This window comes from Sebastes umbrosus, chromosome 6 (genome assembly GCF_015220745.1).
Source record: "Sebastes umbrosus isolate fSebUmb1 chromosome 6, fSebUmb1.pri, whole genome shotgun sequence".
In the NCBI taxonomy this organism is placed as follows: domain Eukaryota; kingdom Metazoa; phylum Chordata; class Actinopteri; order Perciformes; family Sebastidae; genus Sebastes; species Sebastes umbrosus.
The window spans coordinates 23,588,837-23,605,854 of NC_051274.1; the positions used below are offsets into that span (position 1 = coordinate 23,588,837).

General features: G+C 37.9%; 1 protein-coding gene across 1 annotated transcript; it reads right to left on the reverse strand.

Moving 5' to 3' along the window:
- Positions 1-9,040: 9,040 nt before the first annotated feature.
- On the reverse strand, positions 9,041-16,431 carry LOC119490409 (probable E3 ubiquitin-protein ligase DTX3). The gene is made up of 3 exons (XM_037773774.1): positions 15,749-16,431; positions 11,915-12,132; positions 9,041-11,055 (listed from the first exon to the last, which is right to left on the reverse strand). The coding sequence occupies exons 1-3, from the start codon at positions 16,040-16,042 to the stop codon at positions 10,977-10,979; spliced, it is 591 nt and encodes a 196-aa protein (XP_037629702.1). The 5' UTR covers positions 16,043-16,431; the 3' UTR covers positions 9,041-10,976.
- Positions 16,432-17,018: the final 587 nt, after the last annotated feature.

The following is a 17,018-nucleotide window of genomic DNA, read 5'->3' on the forward strand; positions in this document are numbered from 1 at the left end:
TTTAAGTCTATCTCTATTTTACTTCAAAATGAAGTGGACTTTGAAGAGAGGGATGCTTTATGTGTGCCCTGCTGCAACAGATACGGACACTGGAGTGTTAAAGGAGGAGGAGGGGTGGATCAAAAGAGAAACGCCACAGCCGAGCAATGACATTGATCCTTAGTGACAGGGGAGCTGTAAAAGCACTGAGAATACACACAGTTAGAGGGATGTTCTTGTAAGCATGTACATAGTCAAAGGGGGAGCTGAAGCATTGAGCCAATGCAGATTACATAAGCACTGCATTGGGAAGGGGTCTTTGCTGTCAGGCAGCATCGGCAGGAAACTGAAAATGAGCCAGGATGCACGATGTGAAGATCAAACATAAGAGAGGCTTAATTTATGGTTACTCTCTCTAACAAGGCTTTGTTATCCGTGCGATTATTTAACTGGCATTCGATGTGCTGATGTGCCACAAATTTATTGCAGGGATATGTTGTCATGACAACAACAGGTAGCTGTTTTATCGGTGTTAAAAAGCCTTATAGACTAAAGGAAGAGGCATGCATTTTTTGAGGTAAACAGCTGCCTTTTCATAGAAAACGTATCAGTCCTTTTTTACCGTCTAGCTGCAGTGTGCATCTTCTTGTCTTGCAGTATAACAGAGGTGTCAAGAGCCTGGTGTAGATTTACAGCATAAGCCTCAGTCACTGACTCACAGCAGTATTTTCAGCAGCACATGCAGTGTAGATAGTGAAACAACACTATGATACATATGAGACAGCTGATGAACCCAGTAAACATGTCGTGCATGTCAGAGTCTGGGTGGATGTGGCTGCCAACCTGAGCATGCATGCAGCCTCGGCTGATCCCACTGTGTACAAGGGAGAGGAACACAATTAGTAAACGTTCGCTCATCTTTAGGCCGGGAATTTAGAAGGTCATGACATTTCTGACTATCTGTGGAATTGCGCTAACTAATTGCGCAAATATTCACTTTACTTGTTATTTATTTATCCTAAAATTATGCAAATTACAAATTCAAGATGTGTCACACACCAATAAAACTTTGCCTTGACCTCCCGCATATTTACAAGTCAGAGATCACATTTGTCAGACCAGCAGACATAGAGCAGCATCACTACCAAGCACTTGGGCTACCTCCGGGACTGAGAAGTGAAGCCAATGAGGAAGTGCCTCAAACTTGCATTCTTTCTAACAGCCAGCAGGGGGCGACTCCTCTGGTTGCAAAGAGAAGTCTGATGGTATAGAAGTCTATGAGAAAATGACCCTACTTCTCACTTGATTTATTACCTCAGTAAACATTGTAAACATGAGTTTATGGTCTCAATCGCTTGTTTCAATTCTTCTTTTTTTCAGTGAGTGACATCACGTGACAATGTCCACTTCTTATATACAGTCTATGCTACCAAGCAGCGTGGTTCAGCACAGCAACGGTGCACAATTTCATATTTGAAATCACACGCAAAATGTTTGAGTTCGGCGTTCTATATTTAACTCGTGGCCCTGTATGCATCATCACCTTTAAAAAGATGGAAACTAAAGTACTTTGAGATAAAGGAGAAGTTTTTAATCAATGCATGGTCTAGATACTGGAATGCAGTCTGTTACTATGCAACACATCAGCTCCAAAGATATTCCCGTGGAGGATTTTCATCCGCCCTCTGTCTGCATCCTCCCTCCCAAAGCTGTTTTTTCTTTTTCCTCCATTTCTTCTTCCGTTTCTCTTTGACTATTCCAAGGTTTTTGATTCACGGCTGCTTGGGAGGCGTCTTTCATAAGTAAATATGCATTTTTTTCGCCCCAGTTTCTATCCTTCCTGCCTTGACTGTAGAAGGCTTAGAGGCACCTTTGTGACAGGAATCAGTGTGCCACACTGGCTATATTTAAATGCTCACTCTCTCCCTCTTCTCTCTAATTACTGAGATGGCTTTTGATGTTCAAAAGAGCTCTTGAGTGCAGACAAAATATTCATAGATCTACATTGTGTTTGACTAATGCCTTACATCATATTACATTATACACTCATTTCACAATTGTTTAGTGATATTTAAAAAAAAAAAAACAATATTCTCAATCTTGCAAATCACAAAGTTAAGTAGGCAATCTGGGACTTGTTTGCTGTTGATTTGAACAAGTGCAGTTTGCATGCCAGGAACTTAACTGAATTTTGAATATGGAAATAATTTCCCCAAACGATAAACCTCAAGCTTCTCTCAAGAAATCCATTTTCTTTTGGGTTTGTGACAGGTATGCCATATTCACTGTTTGGGCTATTCACTGTTAGGGATATATATATATATATATATATATATATATATATAAGCTGCTTTATGTATCATACGAGGACACATTGTAGCAGGAGTGGTTACTCACATAACATCCTCAACACCCGCTATAATTATCTGACATGATGAAGCTTTCTGTTTACTCTTATGATTCATCGGCTAAACTGCTGAGCGAGCAGTTTGTTGCCATGAAGGTACATCTGCTCCATTTGCTAATTTCAAGAGCTCCTGCTCGGCCCTCTGGAAGTGTGACGTCTCTACATCAACAAACCACAGGTGAAGTAAGGTAACCACCTCATACCCGACTTCACACACTTAACCTTGAGACATTTAAAAACCACTGGTTAGAGACTGGTATTACTTAGTTCTGCAGGTTTAGCCCGATCTTCTTTGAATCTGCGTAGGAGCCAATTGCATAAACATAGACCTAGTCTTTTCCTTAAATATAACTTTAAGTCAGTCTTGTTATAGATATTTAAATTCACCTGCTGCATAAAGCTTCCGTATGAGTGACTAATGAGAGACTGACTGCGTCCGAAATTCCATACTAACACTCAATTTAGTACGCTAAAACAGTATGTGAGATATTTTAGTATGTCCGAAACCTTAGTATGGAACCAATAGTACGCAAATTGCATACTATTTTCGGTGAAATATTACAGTATGCAACGCTGGACCGTTCTCTTTATACATCCATAGACACTACGGCAGCATAAATATCCCACAATGCAATGCAGTAGTGAGGACAACGTTCATAACGAATGTTGACGGACAGCTCTGCAACATTAATAACGCTTCAGTTTAAAGGTCCCATATTATAAAAAAGTGAGATTTTCATGTTTTTTTTATTATAAAGCAGGCTTGAGTTCTATATAAATACTGTGAAAGTTTCGAAACACTAGATCCACAGGGAGATACACACAGCCCGTATTCAGAAACTCTGCATTTGGAACAAGCCGGATTTCTGCCCATTTGTGATGTCACGAATATAAAATATTTAGACCCTTTACACATTTTTAAACGTAAAAATTCTAAATGTGTCCCAGTTTATTCCTGGTTGCAGTGTATGTGAATGTCATCAACTGACAGGAAGTACACATGGACCCAAGCTGTTGCCTAGCAACGCAATTCTGTTGCAATTCCGTCAAAATGCGCTAAAACGGAGCGTTTCAGACAGAAGGTAAATACAGGAATATTCAGGCCGACAGTATGAGGACAATAAAGTTTTTTTTGAACATTACAGCATGTAAACATGTTCTAGTAGAAACACAAAATACAAGTATGAACCTGAAAATGAGCATAATATGGGACCTTTAATACCTCCCCTGTAAGGCAATGCATTGTGGGTGAAATAAGGCCTTTCACAGAAGAGAAAAATAAGCAGATACAGCAGCAACAGCGACACCAGGGGAGGATGTAACAGAAAAGGTAAACAGTATAAATCTAACGACCATTAAATATGATCAGAAACCATTCAAGGATATGGTACAAGAATCAAAAATGAAATAGCTAAAAGTAATGGAGTTGAAACAGTTGAAATAGTTAGCCAAAAGGTAGCTAAAGGTAATGGATAAACAGTTGAAATAGCAAAAGATTAGGTAAAAGTCTGTCTTATTTATACAGCAAACAGACTTACTAAACTAGACTAGCCTAACCTGACAATCTAAGACCAGTATAAGGCGAAGACTAGTTTTATAACTTTATGCAACTGGCTTCAGGTCTCTGCTTGGAGGCTCAACCTGAATTATAGCACCAGAAAACATCACACATTGGTAAATATAATCTTTGTGTGGCCCACAATATCTGTCAGCAGGTGCGCTCAGCCACAGCAGAGAATGCTTTTTCAGCCTACACCTTGGCACAGCAATATAAAATAATTGTGCAAGCACATTTTTTCTTGAGCTGGTCCATGTTTATATTTACTCTGTAGCCTGTATATTCAATGTGATCCATTAAAAGCTTGGGCGCAGGATTGTTCCTGAGCCCAATTATGATGCTTTCTCTATCAGGGTTGGAAATTAGCACCAGCCAAATGCTGGTAAAATATGCAAGTGGCTGCTACATTGGCTTCACTCACCAGCCCAAAAAAATAAATGGTAATCTATTGAGTGACAGCCACAGTGGCAGGTGGACAAAAAAATAATTTACAATCCTGTTGGCAACTCTTTGGAAAACAACTAATTACAGCAGTCCTTCTGTAGTCTACAAGTGTAAATAAATGGGGATGAATCCATGTATGGTTGGATCCACTACATATCTATTTGATGTGTTATTGTGACTCCTAATTTTAGATTTATACAGCAAACTGTATACTGTCCATTCACTTGAACATGATATGCCAAACTAGAGATTTGCTCTGTATGAACGAAGAGATAAATTCTCATTGCTAAAGAGTGCCACAGGAATTAATCCTAAAAAACGGAAACGAGTTAGCATGTATGCACTTCCGGTTCCCTCGTCTAGAAGTCAATGGGTTTTTGGTTAGATGTCTGAAATAAGGGATAAACATGTTTTGTCCTACAACACAAAATATGTCAGTATCCTTCTCGTGAATTTTGAATTTTGTCTTAAAAAAGGCAGTTTCTAATAAGTGGGTAAATGAGACTACTAAACGCCATCATGCCGAACACTAGTCTGCCTTTAGTTTAGTGGTGGTGACGTGAAGTCATGCAACTGTGGTGCAGTTTGTTTATAGCTTAACGTTAGCTTTTTACTTCTGCCGATTGTATTCACACTTCAAAAATCATCAAAGTGGTGTTCATTCGTGAAGATTATCTTGCCCAATAAAACATGTAAGTATCATAAACGTTTGTGTGCCACAGAGCTTATTTTTTTTCTGTAATAATCCAAAACCCAATGGAAAAATCCCATTGGCTTTTTTGTTGAAGTGTGATGCTAACTTCGAGGATGGACTACAAAATACATCATCCCTGCTGCACTCTATTCAAGCAGTAAAATAACTTGTGCCTCCAAAGTCTCAATGGGGCTCACATACAGATATGTAAAATATACCGGGCTGCGTCAAAACTTGATGAACTCCACAATCCCACTAAACTAACAGAGCCTTTTAATACCTGTGGAGACATGATGTGTCTTCACTGACACAAATTTCTGTCAGTCTCAGTCTGCTTTTGGTAATAAAAAGAAACATTTTTTCCACTAATGTGAAAAAAGCTCCAGACAGCTGTTGCAGTTGTTCAGAATAAAGACAGGCCTTGGTTGAGATTCTCATTTGTAAAGTGACAGAAAGGTCATGCTAGTTGCCATGACAGCCACAGCTAATTGCTCTTACATGAGGCAGTCTGAGAGTGAATGGCCAAGGCTGAGGATGCAGACAGGAAAGACAACAAAGGAGTTGGTATTCCTCAATGCACCCAGAAAAATATGTCTATTTTCAGGGGATTTTTGTTCAGCTTTTGTTGAATATTTTCATGTTGCTGCACAGTCTGTGATTGCAGTTTCACATGAATGAGATTATCAGATTGGGTATTGTGTGTGTGATATGAACAAAAACACTTATATAAGCATGATAAACAACTGAGAACACAACACTGTTCCTGGATAATTACAGGACATTTTAATATCTCTCACAGAGGACAGATGATGGAGCTGCTATTCTCATATCGGGGAGAAACTCGGCTGTCGCTAATGAAGAACAGCTTGAGCAGAGCCTTCAATCTGTGACGCTGACAACCCAACCAAAGACTCCAATAGTTGCCAGCTCTGCTGCTGTGTCCTGGTCTGTGAGGTAAGTCAGTAAATCTGTCAGCATTACTAAGAAAAGCAGAGGGTCTGTTCAGCTAAATCAGGCAGACAAAAAGCTGCGTAGCCCCAGCTATGAATCAGAGAACAGAATGTGAGAAACTGCCTCGATAAACACACACACATATAGCCGTTCATACTGGATGCACAGATGCAGTCAAGGGCACACAGACAAAAGCCACAGAAGCTCAAGCACCCACACACCCACCTTCACTTTGCTGTTCTTAAGCAAACAGCCTTAGGCTCAGTGAATGAGCATGTCAGCGGTGTGGGCTGACATTCTGTCACACAAAGAGTGTGTATGGAGACAGATGCCTCCTCCTGTCCATTTACCTAACATACAAACACAGCCTGAAATATCCTTGTTTGTCCTACAGGATTTGGATATAGATACTTTTAATTCAGGGATAATCTTCACCTGTCAACTTTGCCATTAAAAGGTACAGTGTGTGGGATTTGGCAGCATCTAGTGGTGTGGTTGCAGATTGCAACCAACTGAGTACCCCAAGGCTCACTCCTCCCTTTCCAAGACTGCGGTAACGTGAGCTGCCAAGTGCAAAACCGTGGTAACGCCATCGACTCGCTCAGAGGCCATCCTTACCATAGTGACACTACTTTAGGAGCAACGGATGTCAAACGGTGGCTGGCGGTACCACGGTTTTGCACTCTGCGGCTCACGTTACCGCAGTTTCACAAGCGTGTTGGGGAACTACAGTGGCCATCGTAAAAATGGGAGATTAAGGCTCTCTCTCAAACCAGCATTTGGTTTGTCTGTTCGCTCCCTATGTAGATATGAAGGGCTCATTCTAAGGTAACAAAAACACAATGATTCTTAGTTTCAGGTGATTATACACTAATGAAAACATATTTATGAATATTATATTTGATTTCTGCTAATAGATCCCCCGAAATGTTACACACTGTTCCTTTAAAAGAGGAAACTAGGTTAAGATATATATATATATCAAAAAAACATATACCTTCAAAGGTATGCAAAAGTAGGGTACGTCTAGTGGAGTTGATCCTCATTACAGTGAAGGGAGACAAAGCGTAGCGCACCCTGCACCCAGATAGACAGGAATATCTGTGATTGGGTGGCTTTAGCACCAGAGGATGAGAGGATGAGGAGGCAGGCAGAGAGGCAATGTGCCAGGGTTCCCTCCACAGCCAGAGACACTCTAATTAAGGAGCACAGTGGGGAGAACAACAGCTCTGCATTGTCACATAATGATTTTCTTATCATCTCTAGTACAGGAAACACTACACAACTCTCGCAATGCACGTCTGTGTTTTTCTCGGGAGCCCGTCTATAGTCACACCCAGACAACATGAAATCACCAAAGCCTCGCTGCTATTTTCAGCGCCTGAAAGGGAGAATATTCAAGTCATCCTGCCACAACAGAGTAGAGCGACGTTTGATGGGAATGAATGTAAGCAGCTACAGATGTATCGGTTTTAATCCATACACTGAGAGCTTATTTTCACTCTGTCATCAATCCATTTTATAGGGAAGGCTTGTCGCTGGCCATTTACATTGATGCCTGTTTAATCCACCCACAATACTGCTCTGCATAATCGTTGATACATATTTATATCTCTGGTTGCATTTCTGTAATTCTTTGCCCCTATTCCCAGATGTCCAGATGGACAGTGACACTGAAGGGAAGCACCTGCAGAGAAGGGCAAAGAGTCATTCAATTTCAGTGTAAATTCTGCACCCAAAAGTCTTACTTTATAAGTGAGAGTGCAAAACAAATAATACTGAGTCAATGCCATATTCAGTATAAGCAATATATTTAGCATTTGAACAATAATGCCGGAAGAAATACAGTCGGATGGGAGGATGTCTTCTTTCACATGGAATATCTTGTGTTCAAATGTAGGTTACATTTGCAGAGTGCCTCTCTGTATGTTCACTGCTCCATTTTTCTTTTTTTGTCACAATCTGCTCCACTACTTAGAAAGCCAATTTTCCAATCTGTCACTGTAAGCCATTCCTCTGCTAAAAGGTAAAAAAGTAGTAATAAATCACAACAAAATATGCAAATATGCAATGAAATAGGCTCTTGGTTCATGTATCAGCAGAAAGGGAAATAATTGGCAGATAAAAAAACCCCCATAAACAACAGTTAATAGAAAACTGATAAAGGGACAAGAGGAAAAGGAATGATAATGAGAAATGGATGGACTGGACTGGTGAATTATGAGAGAAAAGGCGAGGGGGGGGAGGGGGGGTTACATTTGACCAGATGGGTCTTGGTCTGCTTTGTGAGAGCAGCAGATGCCCTGAGATCCCGGGCCACAGAGATGCCCCCAGCCACTACACACCAGAGTGCTAAAGAGGCCGAGCCCAGTAACTCCGCCTTGTCACATGTGCACTCTTTCTAGTATAGAAATATAGGTTAAAGGTATTTATTCATACCATAACTGTGTGTACTGTTGCCACTAAGAAGAAGATCAGCTGGATATTATTCATATTCAGTCCGGTCAGAGAGCCCAGCGAAAAGCGAAAACAGAGCTTGTGTGTCCTGCTTTGCTGCATGAAAAGAGATCTGAGACAATACGTCTTCTGTGCTTACAATATTTTCAGGTTTATTAGTGTTAGTGATGGCTAGGACACTTGTTACACATTTAAAGGGGATAGTTTGGGTGTTTTGAAGTGGGGACGTATGAGGTACTTATCCATAGTAGGTTGAGAACAGGAGCACAGACACCAGAGCAAAGTAATGTACTGCTGTGGACGGGGACGGCAGAAATACGTATTTTAGCCACCTAAAAGAAAGACCCACCTAATCCGGTTAAGTGTACGCTATATTTAGAATATTTTTTCCGAAGGCGAACTGAACTGAAAGTGAAACGTAGCTATACTGTTTTTGTCATCTGAGCCTGCTAGCTTTGGAGCGAGCATAGATAAGTTTAACTTTCAGTTCAGTTCCCTGTCACAAATGAGAAGGAAAGGGCTGTCTGACAGCAAGATGAAGCAGTGAAAATATTCCAAATATAGTGTTCACTAATACTGATTTTGATTTTTTTTAGGTGAGCCTTTCTTTTAGGTGGCTAAAATCAGTTTTTCTGCCGTCCCCGTCCACAGCACTGTATTGCTTTGCTCCGGTGTTGGTACTCCTGTGTGTTTCTCGAAGCTGGGGGCGTGCCGACCGTCATCTACTGTTGGTAATACACTGACTATGGATAAGTACCTCATACAACTCCAGTTCAAAACACCCAAACTATCCCTTTAACTTTCAATTCAACAACAGATAAGCCTTAAATTATTTTGTCATCATTGACCTTTAAATTGAATCTGCGTCTGTCTGTGCATGTGACTGGCACGACTCATCTTTAACCGTATTTGCACTGCCGTCAGAAATCGAGTTCAATATGGTCAAACACAAGGTGACAACCGTTCTCTCCGTCGTACATACACTGTAAGTATGCTGCTGTTGCTAAAAACTGCCCCGAGCACCATAGAAACACATGACTCATCATCTATAGCAGATGCTCTGCTCCTCTCACTGACTTTGGGCGATGAGGTTTGGGAGGTGCTGCAGGGCTGTGGGTTTGTGATGATGATACAGCTGCATACCAAGCAGACGCCATCACATATAGTCTTCCTAGAGGAGAGCATCGCCCTCTAGTGGACCAGACGGGCAAAAGGCCGGACTGAAAAATATCAAAGATGTTTTTGGACTAAAGGAGTCTGATAGATACATGACTAGATTTCAGATCCTCCTTTTGTTTGATACTACTACATTGACTGATGTCATATAAAGGCACAACATGAATGAATATGGTATTAAAGGTGCTATATGATAAGACTGGTGATAATCTATATGTTGGGAATTGTCAACATACCCTGTGAAATGACCGAAACCAACAATGTGCAATTTCATCTGTCAATACTTTCCGACTTCCCCGGCCTGTCTGTGTCACTCATCCTTGAGCCCATTCATTATTACTGAAGATGTAACTGTGACGCTATATATTTTAAGTTAGAAAAAAAAAAAGCAACTAAAACTAAAAGCTAATTTTTTCCTGAAACAGCTACTGTAGTTTTTAGTAATTGTTACTCAAACAGGAGTAAATAGTGCATTTGTTGGGGACTATTTTCAGCCGCGGATGTGGTGCATTGGTAAATATTAACAGCAGCAGGACTGTGTATGTGGGATCAATGTAAAACAAACTACAGTGTCCATATTCATTGAAATGAAGGAATATGTCACCCATGTTTTTATGAGGTTTTGGACAACAATGGTGTTCTGCGGCACAGAAGAGTAAGCTTCATCATAGTACCCAATTGAATAGATCGACCTCGTTGTCATTGATACCCCATCCAGCTATTTGAATCAGCATCACCCCAATAACCAATATCGGTATCGGTGCATTCCTTGTCTTTTCATGGGATTTGTTGACAATAAGAGAAATATAGAATATCACATTATCCGTTAAACATAATACACTACCTATGACTATGCCAAATACATTATGATCTCTCATTTCCCTAGGAAACTTTACCATATCACAGATGAAAAGTGCTTTTTACAACATGTTCTGTTTATGTCTGCTTTTAGGCACCAGACCTGTGATCCAGTGTTAGAAAAAGATATTTACATTACTGAAGTCTGATGGTCGATAGTATAACCCCTTTTACTAACCCACTGTACTGTGATCTTTGTTTTGTTGGATCACATACTGCACAGACTGCGTTTAAAGTATTTTTTTTTGCATAGTCAGATGAAAACTCTTTGGGAAAAGCCATTAATCTTCATGTCTCAAGATAATAGTTCCATGTGTCCACTTTGTGGAATAAAAACATCTCAAAGCCTCAGTAATGACGATCCCTGCTTGAGGTCTGCAAGTTGCAGAAATGAGAGACTTTGTAACAATATAAATAATCAAATCTATTTGAAGGATGTCTTGTGATTGTCATCAGTCATCATGTGTTACTCCTTTCAGACGAAGCTCCTCTTGAACCCTGGACAAATATTTTGGATCTGGATATCCAAAACTGGAATGGACAAAAGACAAACAAGAAGAAAATGTATTAAGTACATCTCTGGAACAATGATTAAAAAAAATATCCTTTTAGCTTACTGAACCTGCATTTTTAATTCATCCGGGTTAAGGTTATAGAATTTATTCATCCCACAGAGGATTACCAAATGTGAAATCTGGAAGACGTATTCCTTTTTTTTTTTTTTTTTACTTTGGCGATCCCTTCACTTTTAATCTAGTGCCATCATCAGGTCAAATTTTTTTTTTTTTTTCTAAAACTAATCACATTCCCTTCAGCCTCAGCTGTGTATTGTGTTTTAGCATTTAGCTCAAAGCACCAAAGGGCCTAAATACAGGCTACGTTCCAAATCGCATGTATTTTCTTTTTACTTCAGTGCGTACTGCAGCTGCACTTACAAAGTATGTACTGTTGGGACATAATACTTCTTCATAACATTGTACCTTGAACTTTGACCCTGTTGCTCATATATCGGCTATGCAGAGGATTGTGGGTCAGAATAGCCAGAGAAGCATGCTGGCTTGCATTCTGCAAAATGTGACTAGATGTAGTAGGACATTCGGTATTTTTGGCATACTACATTTGACATACTAAATCTTATTCTGGCTTACTAAATAGTATGGTAGTATGGGTATTGGAATGCACAGACAATCTCACAAAGCCGCCAGCACACCAATAGTGCCCTTCACTGAAAGTAAGTATGGGTAAGCATTTATTAAAAACTATACCTGATTAGGTGGTGATGTTAGAGAAACATCAGAACTTACATAAAAATTTAATTTCTTCAACAAGACAAATTTCTGCACACTTCCAGGTGAAAAAAGTGATTATTCTACAGCAATAATGTGCGTACCATTGTGGACCGCCCTCCATGTTGGTCTTATGGTGAATGTCGTTCCAGGTGATGACGTTGTTGAGGCCCGTGGTGACAGATCGTCCGACGGTGAAGATGACTCTCCTGTCGAAGGCCTTCCTCAGCAGCTTCAGGACTTTCTCTCCCTCCTCGTTGGCTGGCAGGAAGGCAGTACGAGAGGTGCCGCTGTACCTCACCCCGGGGTTCGGGTGTTCAGGCTGTAATAAGGTAAACAACAGCATATACTGGATGTAACATACAATGATCAACAATTGTAACCAATTTGTGAATTGTGGTAATGCAGGTTTTCATGACATTGACATATTTTGTAATATGATATCTGTATTATAGATTAGGAGGTAGAGCTCATTCTTACATCTCGCTATATAAAGAATTAAACAAGGACATATTGTGGGGTTGTTTCTAAAAGGCTGACTTCTACTGCAACTGAGAGGCCGTGCTTGGCATGGTAGCTGAAATACTCCTGAGGCCCAGAAAGCATTTCCTTATACAACAGACACTTCAGAAACTTTAAGATGCCTTCAGTGATGCACAACATCCAAAAATATTAACCCCTCTCTCCTGCTGTCCCTCTCCTACACACACACCTCTCCTCTTTATATCCTAACTTGTAAAACATCTGGAATACAGGGTTGTTAGCAAGATGTTTTTTGTTGTTGTTGTAGTTTTTATCATGATGCCTCCTGCTGTATACCAGATTTTACCTTATCCTGTACGATAACTACCCTTACAAATGGGTAATAATTTGGGCTATATTTGACAAAGTATAGTCATTATGCAGTATATCAGAAATTATGTGTCGGTTATATTTTGTATAGTTGTGTTTATATTTAGGAATATATTTTGTTTACTCTTTACTAAAAGTAACTGGTAACTAAATGTTTCAAATAAATTTAGTGGAATTAAAGGTACAATATTTCCCTCTGAATTGTAGTAAAATAGAAGTATAAAAGTAGCATAAAATGGCAGTAGTGGAAAACGTATTAGGACTTTTTACTGAAGTAAAAGTAGCAATACTACAGGGTAAAATTACTTTGTTACACGTAAAAGTCCTGCGTTCAAAGTCTTACTAAAGTCAAAGTACTCATTATGCAGAATAATATATATTATATTATTGAATTACAATTAGTAATGCATGAGTGCATCACTTTAATGTTGCAGCTGGTAAAGTCGGAGCTCATTTTAAGTACTTTGTATACTGCTGGGTAACTTAACCTGTGATAAAATATCATAATGTATTAGTTGATTTATTATTATTATAATTTTTTCTGTTAATAATCTGAATATGAAAAGTAACTAATCACTAAAGCAGTCAAATAATTGTAGTGGAGTACAAAGTATAATATTTGCTTTCAAAATGGAGTGGAGGAAAGTATAAAGTAACATAAAATGTAAATACTTTAGTAAAGTACAAGTAGCCTACCTCACAATTGTACTTAAGTACAGTACTTGAGTAAATGTACTTAGTTACATTCCACCACTGTAAAATGGAAATACTCAAGTGCAAATAACTCCAAATTGTACTTAAGTACAGGACTTGAGTAAATTAACTTAATTACCGTCCACCTCTGTATTGCCCTTAAACAATTTGAACACCCAATAGGTTGCCATTTCATCATACCTAATCCCAGATCTTTATGTGTCAATGCCACAGGCTGTATATATAGAGGGCTGTGGACTTGTGAAAAACAAACAGCGCCACCTGGTGGACAGCTGTAATACCACACAACAGCTGAGAGATGTAGTCAAACTACACCAGGGGTCAGCAACCTTAAGGTCTGGAGCCACATGCGGCTCTTCAGCCCCTCTCCAGTGGCTCCCTGTGGATTTATAAAAATGGAAATGAATAACTGTTTTTTGTTTACACTTTCATTTTAATTTATCATTGTTGTAGGTCTATGGTACGGCAGTACGACGGAGTATTAGGACCACATTGAGGAAAATAAATAAATATGAGATTTAGAGAATAAAGTCAGAATTTTACGAGAATATAGTCATAGGTTCACGAGAAAAAAAGTCGGAATATTATGAGAATAAAGTCATAAGTTTGAGAGAAAAAAAGTTGTAGTATTGTTAGAATAAAGTCCTAATATTATAAAGTAGTATTTTTACGTGTTATTTTCTTTTTTTACTCATAAAGTTCTGACTTTAATCTTGTAATATTGCGACTTTTTTTCTCGTTAAGTTATGACTTTATTTCTGTAATAATACGACTTTTTTTCTCGTAAAGTTATGACTTTATCTCATAATATAACTTTTTTTTCTCGTAAAGTTATGACTTTATTCTCATAATATTATGACTTTTTTTCTCTTAAAGTTATGACTTTATTCTCATAAATTATGACTTTATTCTCATAATATTATGACTTTTTCTCATAAGTTATGACTTTATTCTCATAAATTATGACTTTATTCTCATAATATTATGACTTTTTCTCATAAGTTATGACTTTATTCTCATAAATTAGGACTTTATTCTCATAAAGTTCTGACTTTATTCTCATAAATTATGACTTTATTCTCATAATATTATGACTTTTTCTCATAAGTTCTGACTTTATTCTCATAAATTATGACTTTATTCTCATAAATTATGACTTTATTCTCATAATATTATGACTTTTTCTCATAAGTTATGACTTTATTCTCATAAATTATGACTTTATTCTCATAATATTATGACTTTTTCTCATAAGTTCTGACTTTATTCTCATAAATTATGACTTTATTCTCATAGTATTATGACTTTTTCTCATAAGTTATGACTTTATTCTCATAAATTATGACTTTATTCTCATAATATCATGACTTTTTCTCATAAGTTATGACTTTATTCTCATAAATTATGACTTTATTCTCATAATATCATGACTTTTTCTCATAAGTTATGACTTTATTCTCATAAATTATGACTTTATTCTCATAATATCATGACTTTTTCACATAACTTATGACTTTATTCTCATAAATTATGACTTTATTCTCATAATATTATGACTTTTTTTCTCATAAAGTTCTGACTTTATTCTCATAAATTATGACTTTATTCTCATAGTATTATGACTTTTTCTCATAAGTTATGACTTTATTCTCATAAATTATGACTTTATTCTCATAATATCATGACTTTTTCTCATAAGTTATGACTTTATTCTCATAAATTATGACTTTATTCTCATAATATCATGACTTTTTCTCATAAGTTATGACTTTATTCTCATAAATTATGACTTTATTCTCATAATATCATGACTTTTTCTCATAAGTTATGACTTTATTCTCATAAATTATGACTTTATTCTCATAAAGTTCTGACTTTATTCTCATAAATTATGACTTTATTCTCATAATATTATGACTTTTTCTCATAAATTATGACTTTATTCTCATAAAGTTCTGACTTTATTCTCATAAATTATGACTTTATTCTCATAAATTATGACTTTATTCTCATAATATCATGACTTTTTCTCATAAGTTATGACTTTATTCTCATAAATTATGACTTTATTCTCATAATATTATGACTTTATTCTCATAAAGTTCTGACTTTATTCTGTAAATCTCAGATGTTTTTCCCCTCAATTAGGCCCTTTATACTCTGTAGTACATTTGCACTTTGGCCCTCATTGCATCAGACTTATATACTATAAACTGTGTTACCTTCAACACAATGCTCAGATGTTTTGGCTCTTTCGCTGGTAAAAGTTGCTGACCCCTGCTCTACACTAACACCAGCTGTGTTGACATGCAGCCTCAGATACTCCTCATGTGTCTCCTATAGCCTCCAGCCCCCAGTGTGAGCAGCCTCACCCCTTGTATCCCCGCTGGGAAGCTGTACTGGATGACAATCGAGCCGCAGTGCTCGAAGCCCGGCAGGCCCTGCCGGCTGCGCATCACCGTCATGCTGCCCTCCGGCTGGGTGCCCGTGTACTCTCCGTGGTAGGTGTTGCAGATCGGACAGGCGGGCTTACACTTGAACACCGAGTCGATGCACGCAGAGCAGAAAGAGTGACAGCACTTTAACGTCTTCTTCTCTTGGATCTCATCCAAGCAGATGGCGCAGAAGTCTTCCGTACTTTTACAGACTCGTGTGTTTTCCATCATGTGTGTTTCCCGGTGTGACTGTTCTTCCGTGTTTGGGATGCATGAGATAGTAGTGTCCGATATGTGACGTCAAAACACGGAAAGTACCAATTTCCTTCTCCTCTGGGTGATGATGCACATTCCTCGTGGTGCAAAAACTGACCTGTGATTGGTTTGAGATTTCTGTTGGTGGATCTTTAAAGAGTCATGAGAAGATTTCATGAACCAAATGTAAACAGAAAGGTTGCCCCTAGTGGTGGAAGACACACACGTTGGCCTACATTTACTATACAATTCTGAGGTACTTGTACATTTTCAGAGTATTTTCATTTCATGATACTATATAGACATTTTCAAATTGACTTCATAAACACTCTAAAAGGGCCCCTTTGTATTTCCTGTTGCAATGTTTGTTAGATAGATAGATAGATAGATAGATAGATAGATAGATAGATAGATACAGAAAAAAGTGGTAATATTATTAGAATAAAGTCATAAGTTTAAGAGAAAAAAAGTCATAGTAATATTAGAATAAAGTCATAATATTATAAAGTAGTAATTTTACGTGTTAATTTCTTCTTTTCTCATAAAGTTCTGACTTTATTCTTGTAATATTACGACTTTTTTTCTTGTTAAGTTATGACTTTATTCTCATAATATTATGACTTGTATTGACTTTTATATGACTTATTTATTTGGCCAACAATTACTGATTGGTCCCTAAGTATCTGAATGTGCAATAGGCTCCTATTTATGTAAAACAGGTGAATAGAGATAATTGTTCATTAGAATTTTAGTGCTTTGACAATTTGAGATAATTAGCCAATAACTTATTGCCTGAAAAATCAGGATATTGAGTGGCAACTATCTGGTGCCTTTGTAAAACTACTCAATGTCAAGTACTTAAGTAGGTTTTGAAGACAACAGGTAATTAGTTACAAAGGCACAATGTTTGAAAGAGCAAACAATCGGTCCTCACCAATAATTCATCTTTTTT

What these genes read in the sequence shown, in the direction of transcription:
- LOC119490409 (XM_037773774.1), bottom strand. Translation starts at nt 16,042, where the DNA reads ATGATGGAAAACACACGAGTCTGTAAAAGTACGGAAGACTTCTGCGCC. An exon ending in TCCCAGCGGGGATACAAGGG is followed by an intron (nt 12,133 to 15,748) that starts GTGAGGCTGCTC and finishes ACCTTATTACAG; the next exon opens with CCTGAACACCCGAACCCCGG. An exon ending in ATGGAGGGCGGTCCACAATG is followed by an intron (nt 11,056 to 11,914) that starts GTACGCACATTA and finishes TGTCCATTCCAG; the next exon opens with TTTTGGATATCCAGATCCAA.